We start from the raw sequence: 17480 nt of genomic DNA on the forward strand, positions 1-17480 counted from the left end.
GACACAGGGCAACAGATCGTAGATCCTGAATGGTAGGGTATATCGCCACCTGCAAGAGAAGGACGTTTGGCATATAACAAAAAGACAAAGACAGCCTAGGGGCGGCCCCTGCTGGTGGCCTCCAGTAAGTAACAAGCAGTTAGGAGGGTACAACCCATAAAAGAGGGCGGGACCTGTGTCCTTCAATGAACGGAGAGAAAAGGATTTTACCCGGAGTACAAAAATCCTATTTTCTCTCCCGTTCATTGAAGGACACAGGGCAACAGATCGTAGATTCTGAATGGTAGGGACGTCACCAAGTAGTACAAACTGAGGTTGGGCGGCAACAACAACCAAACACCCAAAGGTCTCCTCAAAGAGCCGCCTGCATCCGCCGATGCCAAAACATCCACCTTCTAAAACTTAACAAAAAAAGGTGTGAACAGAAGACCATGTAACCTTACAAACCTGAGAAACAGAGGTCCCATGACGGAAGGCCCAGGAAGCCCCAACAGCCCTAATAGAATGGGCAGTGACAGGGAAAGGAAGCTCACACCCCTTAACGGCATACGCCTGAATAACAACATTATGAATCCACCGAGAAATGGTAGCCACCGATGCGGCCCGGCCCTTCCGAGGGCCCTCTGTGAGCACAAACAAGGAATCTGACTCACGGAAAGAAGCCGGAGCTTCCAAAGAAATACGAAGAGTGCGAACCACATCCAAACAGTGCAGCGCTCTTTCCTTCCCATGAACCGGTTTCTGGCACGGAGAAGGCAAGAGAATGTCCTCATTCAGAACGCCGACACAACGCCGACACAACCTTAGGCAGAAAGGCCGGCTTAGGACGGAGAACCGCCTTGTCCCTATGAAGAACCAGCAACGGTGACTTGCAGGACAAGGCAGCCAACCCAGACACCCGTCGAACGGAAGTGATGGCAACCAAAAAGGCTACTTTTTGTGACAAGAACAGAAGCGGAATCTCCCATAGAGGCTCAATAGGAGATTCCAGCAACAACGAAAGCACCAGCTGCAGATCCCACGGCGCTAAAAGGCGAGCGGACAGGAGGAGCAACACGCGTAACCCCCTGAACAAAAGTGCGAACTAAGGCATTAGACGCCAAGGGCCGTTGGAAAAGCACAGTCAATGCAGAAATTTAGCCCTCCACCGTGCTCAAGGCCAACCCCCGAGTCACCCCGCGCTGCAAAAAAGCAAGAACTCTGCTGATTGAGAACAAACGCGGAGACAGAGCCCCAGCCTCACACCAGGCAAAATAGGCCCTCCACGTGCGATGGTAAATCTTCCTAGAACTGCATTGCTCGCTCTGAGCATCGTGGAAATGACCGCATCAGACAACCCCCAGTCCTTCAGGACCTGGCTCTCAACAGCCACGCCGTCAAAGCCAGCCACTGTAAAAGGATGGAACACAGGTCCCCAAGTCCGCGTACCACGCTCTCCGAGGCCAGACTGGGGCCACGAGGATGACGGTAACGTGTTCAGTCGCGATCCGTCGCAGAAGCCGAGGCAACAGGTACAGTGGAGGAAAGGCAAAAATCAGACCGTAAGGTTTCTAGGGAGCCAGTAGGGCATCCCCTGCCACCGCCCCGGGATCCAGAGCCCGGGCTACGATCTCTCTACCTTCCGGTTGCGTCGAGAAGGTCCACATCCGGCGACCCCCAGTGAAGACAAAGCTGATGAAAAATGTCCGGGTGTAGGGACCATACTCCCAGGTCCACCGACAGGCGACTGAGGCAGCCGACCTGCCAATTGTCCACCCCCTGAATGTAAACCGCCGAGGGCCAGAACCTGACTCTACGCCCAGGAGAGGATCCTGGATACCTCTCGAGCCGCCCTGGTGGTTGATGTACGCCACCGCGGTGGCGTAGTCCGACAGGACCCGAACAGACAGACCCCGAAGGCGGGTCGCCCAATGAAGGAGAGATAGGCAATCACCCGAAGGTCCAATACCTTTATTGATCTCCCTGTTCAGGGACAAGTCCCACTGCAACAGGCCATCCCACCGAAGAGTCCTGGCGTGGTGCAAGGGGCACCGCCTCGAAGGAGGCCACCATGAGGCCCAGGACCTGCATGCAAAAGTGAAAGGACAACCACCAGCGAGCCCGCAACAGACGCACGCTGGAACGGAGTTTCAGGAGCTAGTCCTGGGGTAGAAAAACACGGGCCACAACGGCCTAAGTACTCCAGTCGCGGGAAGAAACCAGACAAGCCTTCTGGAAGTTCAGGATCCATCCGGACTCCCCCAAGGACCGCACAGTGACCCCCAGAGAAGAGTACGACACTGCCCACAGAAGATCGTCCAGATACCCCACGATCGAGATCCCCCGGTAACGCAACAGCGCCAGAACCAGGGCTAACACCTTGTAGAACACCCGCGGGGCCGACACCAGGCCGAAAAGGCAGCGCCACAAACTGGAAGTGCTCTTCCCCCAACTCGAGACGAAGATACCGCTGGTGAGAGACACAAATGGACACATAAAAAGGTAGGCATCTTTGACGACGATGGAGGCCCGCAGATCCCCCTGACGGAGAGACACGCCCCTACGGACCTGATCGACTCCATTCGAAACAGACGGACCCGCACAAAAGTGTTCAAACGTTTGAGGTCCAGGATGGGCTGAACCCCCCACCTTTCTTGGGCACGGTAAACAGGTTTGGATTAACACCCCTTGAACCTTACCAAGGCCGGCACGAGCACCCCCTGGGACAAGAGGTCCGCCACAGCGTGGTGAAGATCCACCAAGCCCGGAGGGGAAAGCCGTGTGTTGGACAGGAAAAACCTGTTCCCGGTGCGGGAAAGAAATCCGATCTTCTAGCCCAAAGAAACCAGCTCCCGGACCCAAGTGTCCGAGACACGAGCCAACCAAAAATTCACATAGAGTCAAAGACGCCCCCCCACCCTGGAGTCCAGAGGTGGGGCCAGGCCTACATGCGGACGGTGGCTTGGCAGGCCTAAGCTGCCAGGAACGTCGCCAGTCCGGGAAGGAGGTGAGTTGGAGAGCATACCGCCCTTCTCGGAGGGCAGGGGGGCCGACAAGCCATTAGTGAGCGGAGGTGGGACCAGGTTGCCGACGAAATTCCTCCTTCCGCGGCCGAGGTAAAAAAGGGTACACATACCCCCCGCCAAATCCGTAAATGAGCTCATCTAAGATTAGAGCTGCAGCTAACGATTATTTTCAAAAATCGATTCAATGGTACATTGTGTATAATATACAGCACAATGTACCATCAGCTATAGAGGAATACAAATCCCACTATCCCAGCAATACATTTATAGAGCACCATGTGTGGGAAAGTGCAGGCTTAACTGAGCAGCCTTCCTGCAACTTGCTTCTGAGATTGGGCCTGTCTATCGGCAGCTGTCATCCCCCCCACACCTGCTCCTCCTTACTTCTGCCCGCGTCCCTGTGCGGCACGCAGCGTGTGTGGAGCCGTGAACAAGGCCAACTAATCGGAAGCCGATTAATCGATGATTGAAAAAGTTGACAACTTTTTCAATCATCGATTATGTCAATTAGTTGTTGCAGCCCTATCTAAGATGGAGCCAAACAAACGATCCCCAGGAAGGGAAATCCCAGATTGCATACTCAGAAGCCAGAGCAGCCGACCAGCACGTAAACCAAGTAACCAGTGAAGCGGAACCGCCGACAAAGACAGTGTCGACCCCAAAAGTTGCAGTGACTAGGGCAGAGTTGCAGACACACCTAAGGCCCTGCACCAACTGTTCCTACAACTCTACATAAGCGGGAAAACGTCTGTCACCGCTAATCCCTGATGTAACACCTGCGCCCGCCCCGTCAAGTCCGAGAGGCCAAGGCAGAAGCCAGGCCCGGACGCATAGAGGCACCCGAAACGGAGTACATGGTCCTCAAAACCGCCTCCGCCCTCCGATCGGCGGGGTCCTAAGGGGAAGGGAAGACCGCCCCGGAAGAACGGAAAGCCATGGAGACCAAAGGACAAGGGGTCAAGAGGAATACAGGAAGGCCTGAACATCCACCCATCATACGTCCCAAACTGAACCGGAGCAAGCGTAGAAAACTCGGGGCCTCCACAATGGTAGGCATCACCCTGACGGAACGAATGAGGGCAGAGACCGAGGCACGCTCCCGATGAAAAGGGAGGCGCCCGACCCACCCTCACCACCAGGATCTAGAGGGGTAGCAACCCCCGGGGCAGGATGCGCTGAAGACGCAGGGATGGAACCCTCCTCCCCCGAAGGAACAGGGGAGAGAGACGGCAGAGCGTGCGCAGCCGGGAGCCCCATTAATAGCCAGCCCGCAGTTGGCTGGCACCAGGAACGGAACTTACACCCCGGAAAAACAATGGACGTGGTCGTGGTGCAGCCAAGGCACCGGACGTGTCGCGCCACCAGCGGAACCGAGTAAGGGACCGCAGAGGGATTGTTCCCGCGCCCATGGACACCGCCCACAGACAATAAATGCCCCAACACACTGACAGCACAGTAGGGAGGAAGGGACCCCAGTGCTTACGACCCCTGGCACCGGTTGCTCACTGTCCCAGCAAAGGGAGATGTATTGTCCCCCAGCATGAGCTCTCCAGCAGTCAGATCTGCATCCAGCTCATCCACCCGCGGAACGGAAGTGACGTCATGCGGGAAGGGCAAGCCGCCCTCAACCAAGATGGCGGCCGCGGCATCCGGACTAGGCCGGAGTAGAAGCCGGGGCCTCGATTTTTGGCCGCCCCGAAAAACGGAATGTACATGCGTCCATGGCAGCTAGCCAGGCTGCAATAGAAGCCGGGGCCTCAATTTTTGGTCACCCCGAACGGGCAACAGCAACCCCAGCAGCGGCCGCTCCCAGGCACACCTCTAGGACCATCCGTGTCCCCAAGGCCAGGTCTGCCAACTCTGCGAGACCAGGGACAACAGCCTCGACAGGCTGTTCAGCATGTAGGAAAAGGGAGGGGGGCCGAGGCATGTGAGGGAACCTCGGTCCCCAGCATAACACCTCGCCAGAGCGCACAGCTACCTACATCCAGTCAGCCCAACAGAGCGTACTTACAACCTCCAGACAGGTAGCTTCCAGGAGACCCTCCGCACAGCCACAGACAGACCCCCACATACATACCGCATCCAGGGGGGAAACAGCCGGACTGCGAACCACCGCCATCCAGAGGGGCGACGACTCCTGGGAACGCACATGGCACCCAGGCGTGCGGGGATGGGGGAAAAACGCCCCCGACCATAGTCGCTGCGCCGCCAGCCTGCGTGGGGTACTGTGACTAGCAGGTTCGAGACCTCCAGTCATGTGCACCCCACCGGGCCAAGAGACCCACAGGCGTCGAAAAGAACCATCGTCGCAGCCGACACACCGTGGTGGGACTGCATGCGCTTGTCAGTCGCGCAGGAGAGACTCCAAGGATCTACATTCATCCAGCATGTCTCCCTGGCGACACTTGCTTGAAGAAAACAGCAAACAAAAGGAGGAAAATGAAAACATTTCTAGAGAAATTTTTTAGCTCCTTACTCCTGACGCTAGGCAAAAAAAACGGAGACTTGTCAGCAGGTGGGGGGTTGGGCCACCAGCAGGGGCCGCCAGTAGGCTGTCTTTGTCTTTTGTTATGTGCCTAGCGTCCTTCTCCTGCAGGTGGCGATATACCCTACCTTTCAGGATCTACGATCTGTTGCCCTGTGTCCTTCAATGAACGGGAGAGAAATCCTCTGCACTCTCAGCAATACCATCTAGTCCCTTGGTTCTCAACTGGTGGGTCGTGACCCAAAAGTGGGTCGCGACCCCATGTTCAGTGGGTCACCACATGCCTTCCACTTTTCTAGATGACACTCCTCAGCCTCCCCTTAGTGCAGCACCATCAGTTCTTGCGCTGAGCCATTCAAAATATGCTGTCTAGCCCTGCATGTCAGCTTGGGGAGAGGTGGGTTGGAATTATGGCCATAAGGGAGCTCCATCTATATGTGCATTGTCTACAGCTCCCACATGTACCCTGTAGAGGTGCCTGGACTGGAATCACATTCTGGCTCCTGGCACCTCTACAGGGCGCGTAAAGGAGCTGTACAAACAATGCACATATGGATGGAGCTCCATCACAGCACACTGGACCCCAGGCTAAGGATCCACTCCAGTTCTCATAAGGTAAGGAGACTGGGTGGATCTTAAAAAAATATATATAATATTTTTTGGAGTGTGTATGCGTGTGTGGGAATGTCTGTGTGTGTGAAGTGCAACTTGGGTCGCGTCTTAATGACAAAGGACAAATGTGGGTCCTGAGGTTACACAGGTTGAGAACCACTGGTCTAATCTACCATCGTACAGTCTACCATGTACTTTGCATAGAGCTGTCAATCTAATAGGGAGATCCAAGCAACAGGAAGAAAGTGATGTCCTAATGACTGTTGTGATGCAGATTTGTCGGCTAATCAGAGTCTTGGTGTGGCCAACCTGTTTTGTTTCACTGCAGTGCAGAAAAGTGAGGCCACGGGTCACGCTATGGTTTTTGGCATGGGTGCCTGAATTTCATGCCTGACTGAACAAAGTTCCAATGCTTTTAGCCAGTAAGACAGTTTAGATATAGCATTTGTTTCTGTGCAGCCATTTGCCTGAAGTTCAGCTATAACTACAGTTTTAGATCACTAGTGAAACTGCAGAGTATTTAGTTCACAATTAAAAAGTTAGTACCTGCATATCCATGAGTGACATTAGGTCCTGCCATTGCTCCTCCAAGTCCAGAGGGGTCTCAATATCTGGGAGAAATGGGGACAGCAAGCCATCTGTTTGTTGTAAATCTGTCTGGTCTGGCTCTGTATCCAATATATTTGTTGGGTCAGGAGCTGGAAACTACAAAAAGTAGAAGTCAGACTAGACTGTAACTAGGTCTTGTACACATGGGCTTCTGCTTATATAAGAGCAGGGTGCACAGCAAGCTTTCACAAAGCATTTGAAACGCTTTTAGCAAGCTTCAAGTAGCTTTCCTAAGAGCTTTAAAAACACCCTCTAGCTCCAGTTTTGGAAAGTTATTCATAGACTTAAATGAGCGTAGTAAGTGACTTAATTATACTTACCTTTTTCAGATGTCTTCAGGCTGGTTATGTCATTCACAGAGTTCTCTTCACTAGTGGTGCTCAATGATGCAGACAGACATGTTGACATGATGAGGTGAATATCACTCTCTGCATCACTGTGTAAGAGGTTACAGAATTAAAGTGATGCCTCTTCAGGAGTTGGGTCCATGACACCCTGTATACACAGAATGTCTTCAGACTTCCAGGTTCAATGTTGGTGGGTGACATTTGACCAGTAAGACAAAAAGATATCTATTGATGACAAATAATTACTGTGTGGGATAGCCAAGTATAGAGGAATCCAGTATCACAGCCAGAGATGCTATTTTTGTTTGAAAAACCTGCTGGGGGAATCCTCTTTTATTTGGCCAGAAATGGGCTGTAAGTGACAGTGGGTATTGCCATTAATAGATTTTTTTTACTTCTCACTTTGGAGCTAGATGGTGCTCTAGAAGCTTTAAAAAGGAGAACTATGAGGTGAGTGAATTACACTCATCTTCATAGTTAGAGCTGACGTGTGACATTGAAACTGTCACGTCAGCTTTATTGATTGGGAAGGGAGTGAAAACATACCGCCGCTCATTCACTTCCCGAACGTCTCCCTGCAGTGACCGTCAGTCACTGCTTCCCGCAGGCATTCCCTCCCTCTGATCCTCCAGCACTGACTGGAGGGACGGATGGGGAGGGGGCGGGCACAGCCAGCTGGGTGCCAGCCAATTTGCCAGCTGGGTGCATCTCCTCAGTATTGTCGGGACCCGTCCCAGACGCAGAGCTCTCAGCAGATAGCGGGCAACAGCCCGCTATATGGGGAGTTTTGGGTCACAAGAGGACATAATATATATGACTGGAGAACTACGGGGGGAAAAAAAATCATTGTCCAATAGGTCTCCTTTAATGAATAAACTTGAGGCTTGCTGAAAGCTTTACAAATGTTTTGTAAAAGCTTGCTGTACACACTGTTCTTCTATGAATTAAAACCCATATGTATGAGGCCCTAAACAGGCCACATAAAACAGCAGTAAAAATGTCAAACAGCACCAGTTACCTCTGGAGAATCAAACTGAAAAGTGTCATCCAGGAGACTCAGGCATTCTGCCAATGACATAGCAGTCTGACCCTAAAAAGACAACAACAATCAGTACTCCAAAAAGGTATAAAGAGTATGGGTCTTCTTAGTAGTAGCAAAGTGTGACTCACCTCTTGAGGTACATTCTCTCCAGTCTCCCCATCCACTTGCAGCCTGTGTTCCACTTCTTCACTTTCTGAGTTATCACCCAAGGATTCCCAAACTTCCTCATGGTCTTTGAGATGCTGGCGACTCTCAAAATCTTCTCGCCCAGCTCCAAGGTCAATATCCTGAAGCCATAAAATGTCTATCGGATCGGTTTCCTGAAAGGTGAAAACCCAAAACACATAAACACCTCTGAGAAAAACATAACCTAGCACCAAAATTATGAAAAATGATGCATCATCCCAATGCGATATATTAAAAGCCAGACCCTTACATCAACTCATTGCATTGTCTGCCAGGCAGAAAACCCTCCTACAAATCTCAAGGTCGATGTCAAGTTTACAGTGCTTCAAGGAGGTCATCATGTCATTGTTTTGTGTCAGCTGCATGAGGCCGTGCTCCAGTGTAGCATAAAGCACTGCACAGCCACATACATATACTCTGTTTCCCCCGAAAATAAGACCTAGTACTATTTTGGGGAATTGCTAAAATATAAGACCTACCCCCGAAAATAAGACCTAGTTGTGACCATTCCCAGGGCGGGTGGTGGCATAAGGGGGAACTTGAAGAGCTGTGGGAGAGGCAGGAGAATCAGCGGTGCCAACTAAGCCAGTGCTAGAGGAAGCGAGGGGGCAGCGGAGGGAGCAGAGCCGCATAAGCCGATGCCTACTCTATAGCACCTGCTCCTGTCACAGGCGGAGTGATACCAAATGTACTCCGCCTGTGAGGAATCGATGGTCAGAATGAGCGAAGCGCACTTTTCCTAGCGATTGGTTACCAAATTGCTCTTGGAAAGGTACGGCACCCGATTGCCCTGATCACCATATTTTTCTACATGAATAAGTGTGGATTGTTGTACATTTAATAAAAAAAAAAAAGACCTGCCCCGAAAATAAGACCTAGTGCGTTTTTGGAGCCAAAAAAAATAAGACAGTGTCTTATTTTCGGGGAAACACGGTATGTATACACTGAGTGGCCAGATTATTATGACCACATGATGTTTGTAGGCAAATTAGCTTTAATTTCACGCTGAAGTTGATACTATCTCTATAACAATTAAATACATTATTTTACACACCAAATACAGATGAAGAGGAATAAATACTACGTTCTGTTGCCAAAGTGAACATCACATCATATGACTCCCCCTCCCTATATGTGTGAGACATGGGTCATCTGTATCTGTGCTGTTAGCTAACACAAACAGGTTATACGAGTGTCCCCTCCCCTGCTGCCTATAAGCCTGAGAGACTATATTGTGCAATCGTGGATCGGGCACCTGTATGCCTGATGAATAAGTGTATTGTTGCATGATGCGTCAATAAAAGACGTTTTTCTACTTTGGAGTGCCGGTGTCCATAACTCTTTATACTTAAACATGTTTGTGGGGAACAATGGACTAAAAAGAAGTGTCCATAACTCTTTATACTTTGCCTGGACGGTGGCCATCCGTCGACTACTGATGCACCCAACCCATTCAATCAATGGATGGTAGTGGGACCTTCTACAGAATGTTAAAAAAAGTTAACAGAAGAATTAATACAAGCTCATCAAATGCCATTAAAAACACATAATAAAACTATGCTTGAAATAAATATTTTAGAATTATACACTGGTTTGACTTTATAGAGCAACTTTACCCATATTTTCAAAATAACAACAAAAGCACCTTTAGAAATGACAATCTACAAACTGATATTTCTAGATAATTGCAGACATTTCTTTGCATACCCTAATTTTCTTTTCTTCCCCATTCTTCTCATAGTGGCCATTTTAACTAAGGGCAGATTACTAGGTCTCCTTTACTTCTTGGAACTCTGCTACATGTGACCATGCACATCATATCAGAAAGTCTTTCCCTCAGATCTCGTGAGATTACAGATGAGATTTCCCAGCACTGCTCTGCTGATTTAACCCTCCCAGGATGCAATGCTTGGGTACAGATTACATCATTTGTGTCAAAGTAGAAAAAAATAAATTGTAAGTAAAATAAAAATATGTTTGTTTAGCTAATGAATTTCGTATTAGTATGCAGAGCTGTATGCTGATGGGCTTTAGTTAAAGGGGGTGAAGGTCCACTTTAAGGTACACTAGGTCAGGGGCTAATGTGAATGATGTAATGCTGACTGAAGTGCTAAAGAACAATAAAAAATTAAACATGAACTGGACAATTTTGCATTGGGTTTGTCTTCTACAGCCAAAGGTTCAGCATGAGCCGCCACCAGGTAAGTCTCTGTTCACACCTGGGCGTTTTGATGCTGAAAACTTAAGCGTCAAAACTCACAACACAAAAATTCCTATTCCCATTTCTATGGCTCCTGTTCATACCTGAAAGTTTAGCAGCAAGCTGTAAAAAGTGCATGAGCTTCTTTCAGGCAGATTCAGCACGTTTGTGTTCCATATATTTCAATGGAACAGGCCCCCAAAAACACGTGTTTGTTCTTTTCGCACGTTTATGTGCGTTTTTGCGCAGAAAGATTGCACGTTTTTAAGGCGCATATGCATTATGGAAGACCACCTGCAAAGCACACTGGTAAACAAAATGGCTGATTCATGTCTGCAAAATTTTGAATTTGAGGCATTTATAAGGCTAATAAGGCACAACCATGCCTGTATGACCTGCGCAACCCCATTTATAAAAACAGAGGAAGGAGGAGGCAGGCTTGGATGCAAATTGCTTGCCAGATTTCGCCAGAATAGAAATCTTTCCCTCCATCCCTGAAGTACAGCAAAGGTAAAAAATGTGATACGTTTTACCTGTGGGTGAAACATGTGAGAGGTTGTAGTTGGTTGGGGGTGTGCAGTTTCTTTATACATTTTTATTCACTGATACTGATATACTGGATTTGCTGTGAATTTCAATAAAGTCTGCATTATTGGAATTCTCTGGATAGTGCCGTCTGTTCGTATACTGCTGCGTGTACTGCAGACGCACCTGGGGAGTCCTGATGGTGGTAAAGGAATTGGAGCGGTGAGATTTCCTTTGGATCTAAAGTTTGTTGTTTTACTGTTGTAGCTTATGTTTCTGCTTGCTTGTGTGGCTATTGTAGGTCTGTGCAGCTGCAGATCTCCATGTGTTGTGGAACTACAAATCCCAGTATGCAGCTACCTCTTGGTGTCATTCCTATTTCTTTTCGGGTGTACAGACCTTTATGGATCACAGGACTTGTAGTTCCACAGCTGCTGAAAGGCTGTAATTGTTAAGCCCTTGGCTAATGTGTAGGAGTTTATCATGTCATGGACAGGACTTCTTTTCATTGGACAACACTCAATATACCCATATGCAGATACACTTCCAAAACGCGCATCTATTTTAGGGAAAACGCGCAAAACCGTGTGGCAATCGCGTAAAAAAGCGCAAAGGAAAACATACATAAAAAACGCGCGGAAACGCTGACGCCTAGGTATGAATGGGGACTAACAGCAAGGGAGTACAGACTGACTAGGCTGTACAAGGTGGCTACATTCTAATTTTGCCAGTATAGGGAGTTACATTTAAGTTATAGATTAGGTAAGCATATGCTGAACATCATGGTGTACCATAGCATTCAAAGTAAACAAATGTTACCACATACAGTTACATAATCACATGGAATAGACCACATCAAGTAGGTCTAATTTGTCACACAGCAGAGACTTGACTGATGATCACATGTCACTATGAAGCTCTAGAGTGGAAAAAAAAATCCGAATAATCCCACCCCGACAAGACGTTATCCTGCAAAACCTGGTGACCATTCACCCACAAGTTTACGCCATTGGTCAAAAATCGCCGGTTCCATGTTTCTATGATATGTATGTATGCATCTCGCTGTTGATCATTGTGTCTTGCATCCTACATGCCGCTGAAAACTTAATAAAAACTTTGAAACAAAAAAAAAAAATCTGAATAATCCGTACAAAACATATTAGTAATTTTTACAGATTCCATTTTGTTTGTACATGCTCCATGCAGAGAATTAAAAGACAATTCCTGCTTTCTAAAGATTTAACTATGGTTGGAGTAACATAAGGTGACCCCATTCCTGTCTGCATTGCAGACTGCTCACATGTCAGACAAATAGAAAGACAGCCCCCTAGCCTTCTTCTCCAAAACAACCACCCTCCTCCCTTGATCCTGTTTCAACAAGTCTGTGTACAAGTCCAGGCATGTACACCTCTGAAAATGGGGTGACTATAGAATTAGATAATCAATGTTCAAAGTGAATCCCCATTGTGCTCAGAGCCTCTGATGTAAATATGTGCGTCTCTGATCTGACCCCACTCTGTATCAAGATCTGGTAACCAAAACAAAGCTGCAAACTTTTACCTACTTCAGATCACAGCGGAAATCCCCTTCTCCTGCCATGTGTCAGATCACCCCCACATGTCATCAATCAAACCGGGTTATATCAGATCACCCCCACATTTGACCGTAGGCAAAAAACAAGCAGTTAACCCTCGAGGTGCAGGGGTAGCCTCACTGCAAGGGTTAGCAACATTTGTTCCCGGAGTTCCGCTTTAATTATTCAGTTTGATGGCATGCACATGATTTGGTGAGGAGCCCAGCCATGCAGGTTCCTTCCCCTACTCACCCCATATATTTATAATCATCTAATCCAGTACACCAACACCCACTGCCTGCGATCCTTTGTGTTGATCAGCTCCTTCCTCTGCTAGGTAATGTTAGAGTGTTTCCTTTCACCACACCCCTGACATCTTTACCATCATAATGACCAGAAACACCCCATAATGTACTCACAGAGAACAAGACAATAAAACAATAGAACAACCTACTGCTATATTCCGCTAAATCCGTCATCCTAGGGCGCCCTAAACCCCCACTTTGCGGACCATACGACCTTCCCCAACACGAGTACGGGCTGTCAGAGGAGAAGCACCAGAGCCCAGCACGCCTATCAAGAAAAGGAGTCCGCTCACCGAAATGTTACTCCTCGTGTATCACAACCCATCCGCCCGCTACCACGACTAACACTTCCGCATCATCCGGCAACACAGCCGCACGACACCTACTAATCACCTCCCAGAATAACATCTCACACACCATCCGGGAACTGAACGACATCAGGCACAGCCAATCGGAAAAAGACAACACCAGAGGCAACCAATCACCGGTCGGAAATAGACCACACCACACAACTGCCACTGACAGCTCGGTGACAAATAGCACCAGCCTAGAACTCCATGAGGCTCATCATTTCATATATCTAGGTCCCCCCAGTCAGAGGAAGCAAACTGCTGTAACAACGTATCATAAAAGTGCTTATTTTTCTTGTAATCCTTATTTTTAGCTGCTAGTGACGTCACCATCCTCCTAGTATGGATTGATCTTTCCTGCAGCCAAGAGGTGGATTTATGAAAGGAGTGCAAGTCATTTCCGTGTGTAAGAGACTACATGTCCCATAATGCATTGCGGAATAGAGGACGTGTATAGGCTGAGCTGAGGGTGGAGATGAGCACAAATAGAAAGTGTATGGAAGGAGTGGATGGTGGATATGGGCAAAGATAAGGGCGTGTCAGTATTTAATGTACGCTCCCAATCACCCATCCACACACCACTGCAGCTGTTCTATCAAAGTTTGTCACTATATTGGAATGTGTGACAGGTGGCGTGGTCACACATTTTAATGTAATCCCGCCCTGTTTTACAGCGGTGCAATTGTGACCGCCTATTAGGTCAAGCATTCCAACGCTTTGTCAGCTGTTTCAGGGCAGATCAGCTCACTGCCCATGTGCAGGAGAATCGATCTGCATTACCCCATCTCCCTGGAACAGCTGATCGGTCCTCAAATGTCACTTCTATCCGACCCTGTGAGTGCGATCTCACATTCCACCGCACTCACAAAGTCGCATAGAAGTGACATTTGAGACCGATCAGCTGCTCCAGGGAGATGGGGTAATGCAGATCGATTCTCCTGCACATGCACATTGAGGCAATCTGCTCTGGAACAGCTGACAAAGCGTTGGAATGCTTGACCTAATAGGCGGTCACAAAATCCACCGCTGTTAAAATGTGTAACCACGTCACCGGTCACACATTCCAACGTAGTCACAAACTATAATGGAACACCACCACACCAAATGGGGAAAAACACTGACCCCATAGTTCTCCTTTAAGCCTGATGAAGGGACCCTGCGTGGACCAGAAAACACTTGTTTCTTATTAAATGAACACATGGTTGTCCTGAAATTTTTTTTGGTGTGCTGGTGACATCTCTTCAAATGATCTATGTAACTAGCAGTACCATCCACAGTCAATACAAGCACCCTCCATTAGGGTATCCGGTAAGGAGTGCAACAAGTCTCTCTCTACATTCATACAGCCTGTCAGCAAAAAGAGGAGAGAGGTGGAGTGTGGCAGACCCTGCAGTGTTTTTTATACCAACTTTTATTTGGAATATACAATAGTGCATAACTAGTGACAAATCACGGCTTGAATTATCTTGCTTTGCATGTAATGAGTCTATCTCATATATTAGTTTCACCTTTTAAGTTGCATTAATGAAATAAATGAACTTTGCACGATATTCTAATTATTCGAGTTCCACCTGTACATTATAAAGCAATGCAGAATACCATCAGCTGTAGAGGACAACAGTTCCCAGCAATACATTATACAGCATTGCAGAATACCACCAGCTATAGAGGACTATAAATCCCAGCAATACATTATAAAGCAATGCAGAATAATACTCTGTATTGCTCGGGGTAGCAGCCTGATGTCTCCAGAGTCTCAGGTGGGTTGTGCTGGGTCTTAGGAGGGCTGTGCGGGATCTAAGGTGGGCTGTGCAGGGTTTCAGGAGGCTGTGTGGGGTCTTAGGTGGGCTGTGCAGCGTCTCAGGTGGGCAGTGCGGGCTCTCAGGATGGCTGTGCAGGGCTTTAGAGAAACTGTATAGGGTCTTAGGCGGGCTGTGTGGCCTCTTAAAAGGGCTGTGCAGGGTCTCAGGTGGGCTGTACAGGGCTCTCAGGTGGGCTGTCGGGGTTCTCAGGCCGGCTGTGCAGGGTCTAAAGAGGGCTTTGCAGGGTCTCAGATGGGCTGTGCGAGCTCAAAGGTGGGCTGTGCAGAGTCGCAGGTGGGCTGTGCAGGGCTCTCAGGCGGGCTGTGCAGGGCTCTCAGGCGGGCTGTGCAGGGCTCTCAGGCGGGCTGTGCAGGGCTCTCAGGCGGGCTGTGCAGGGACTCAGGTGGGATGTGCAGAGTCTCAGGTGGGCCGTGCAGAGTGTCAGGTAGGCTGTGCAGGATCTTAAGAGGGTTCTACGTGGTCTTAGGTTGGCTGTCCACTGTCTCAGGTGGGCCTTTCGGGCTCCTAGGACTCCTACACGAGCTGACTCTTCTGAGCGGGTGGACTTAAATGCACGTGATTTTTTTTTTTGCTCGCGCTCACCCTGTCAGGTCAGGTCCGCTCTACTGCTGATTGAGCCAGGAGTGTAACAATTGTGAAGCTCCTTTCATGGGATTGCGACAGCTCTATATATAAATCCGATATGAGAGCCGTTAAAGTATAATTAACCCCTTCGTGACTGACGACGTACAGTGTACGTCACCAGCATCGGGGCTGTTTAAACAGACTCCCGGCGACTTTTGCCGCCGGCAGTCTGTTTAAAGTTGTAGAGCCGACTGTCGGCTTTACAACAGAAGCAAATAAAAAAGTTACCGAAAAGGTAATTACTTACCTTTGTCACCTCCGTTCGCTCCCATCTCAAGATCTGGAGCTTCTCGAGCAGCCGAACAGGATGATGGGGCGGGCGCATGCACAGTAGAGATCTTCAGCTAGAAGAAACACAACGGAGGTGAATGCACGCAGCCGTGAGCATGCACGTCAAACCTGTGGGACCCGAGGAGTCTGCTCTGGTTCAGAGACCAGCACCAGCGCTGCAGGGATTTCTCAGTACAAGTGGAGGTAAGAAGATGATCCGCTCAAGAGGCATCATTTAAGGTCTTTAAAGTACTTAAAGCAGCATTGGGGTATGAAAAAATTTGTGACTTTAATGTCACTTTAAGCTGTCAGTTGGATGAAGACAACATCTCTTCTGATCTCCTCTTCACTGAGCTACTGTCATGAATCTCTACTGTGTCAGCTTTTAGAGTGTGCTGGGGAGGAGGAGGAGGATGGAAGCCTGGGTGCACAGGATCCTGTTACAGAGCTTCCCACTGCTCTGTGGATCTCTGCTATGCAACATCCTCCCCGTTTGGAGCTGCTCCCCCTTCACATCCCCTACTGCCTGTGCCTATGCCGCCTTCATCTGATTTCCTGAGCACACAAATGGATGACTTACAGCCGAGACATCTGAACAGCTCACCGGCTGTGTCTGTGACACCTGTTCCCCCTCCCGTTGCTGACATCAAGTGGAGTAGCCCTGTCAGCAGTCTCTCAAGGCATCATGGGAACCAGGAAGCGTCTTTGCACAGAGAGCGCAGTGGCTAGTCAGTTAAAAGGTCCTCCCCCTCCTTCTACACTTCACAGGGAAAACCATTAATACCACTATCTACACTGCACACTTCGGTCTGAGTGACCCCTCTGGACAAACGTCTCTTGCTGATTGTCCCAGCAGTTTATCTGCTACAAATTCTGCAGGTTCCTCCAATTGGACATCTACCATCTGTTTCTCCTGTTCCTCTGGATGGTGAGTTGTCTGACAAATCATTATTGTTGTCGTGCCCCCCTGACCTCCAGAGGCAGAGCATGGACCCCCAAAGGGCAGAGAGAGCTGACATTTCGTTCCCAGGGGCAGATCCTAGGCCAGTGAAGGGATGTGCGCTCAAAGAAAGGTTGGGCGCCGGTCACTTTAGGTACGTTTTTAAATGCTTTATTGTAGAACTGTATACTGGGAGAGAAGGTATAGGGCTTAGGACCTCCATGGCAAAAAAGAACAGAACAGACTCGCCAGTCCATTTCAGTATCCTACAGTGCAGAATCAATAGGAGCACAGGCTGACACTGGGTATTAGAGCAGCAGCTGAATTAGAATAGGCATGAGATCTTCAGTTGGTGAGACACCAGACTTGCTCCTGATGTCCGTTCCAGTACCAGGCACCTCCAGTAGCCATCCAGCATCTCTGGTTCTCTTCCTCAATCAGTATTAGGCCTCCTCCAGGCTTGTGGCCTAGGCAAAATTCCCTGCATTTGGGCATTCCCAACCCCAGGCTAAGCCCGGGGGCAGGCTGGAACTAGACTGAGCACATGGCAATTCCCCTGAGTATATATGCATGTCCCCAGC

General features: G+C 49.0%; 2 protein-coding genes across 2 annotated transcripts in view; one reads left to right on the top strand and one right to left on the bottom strand.

The window, feature by feature from the left end:
• Positions 1 to 8654, bottom strand: part of LOC108792748 (nuclear factor erythroid 2-related factor 1-like) — a 13335-nt gene extending 4681 nt beyond the window's left edge. The window contains exons 1-4 of the mRNA XM_018563590.1: positions 8582 to 8654; positions 8232 to 8473; positions 8080 to 8151; positions 6652 to 6810 (exon numbers count right to left, since the gene is read on the bottom strand). Coding sequence (XP_018419092.1) covers positions 6652 to 6810; positions 8080 to 8151; positions 8232 to 8473; positions 8582 to 8654 — 546 coding nt within the window. The remainder of the gene's footprint in view (positions 1 to 6651; positions 6811 to 8079; positions 8152 to 8231; positions 8474 to 8581) is intronic.
• Positions 8655 to 16851: 8197 nt separating this feature from the next.
• The window catches only part of LOC108792755 (coatomer subunit zeta-2-like), a 28526-nt gene continuing 27897 nt past the window's right edge, over positions 16852 to 17480 (top strand). The window contains exon 1 of the mRNA XM_018563597.1: positions 16852 to 16887. Coding sequence (XP_018419099.1) covers positions 16885 to 16887 — 3 coding nt within the window. The 5' untranslated portion in view covers positions 16852 to 16884. The remainder of the gene's footprint in view (positions 16888 to 17480) is intronic.

The sequence above is a fragment of the Nanorana parkeri genome, unplaced genomic scaffold, assembly GCF_000935625.1.
Source record: "Nanorana parkeri isolate BGI_ZX_2015 unplaced genomic scaffold, ASM93562v1 scaffold679, whole genome shotgun sequence".
NCBI lineage: Eukaryota > Metazoa > Chordata > Amphibia > Anura > Dicroglossidae > Nanorana > Nanorana parkeri.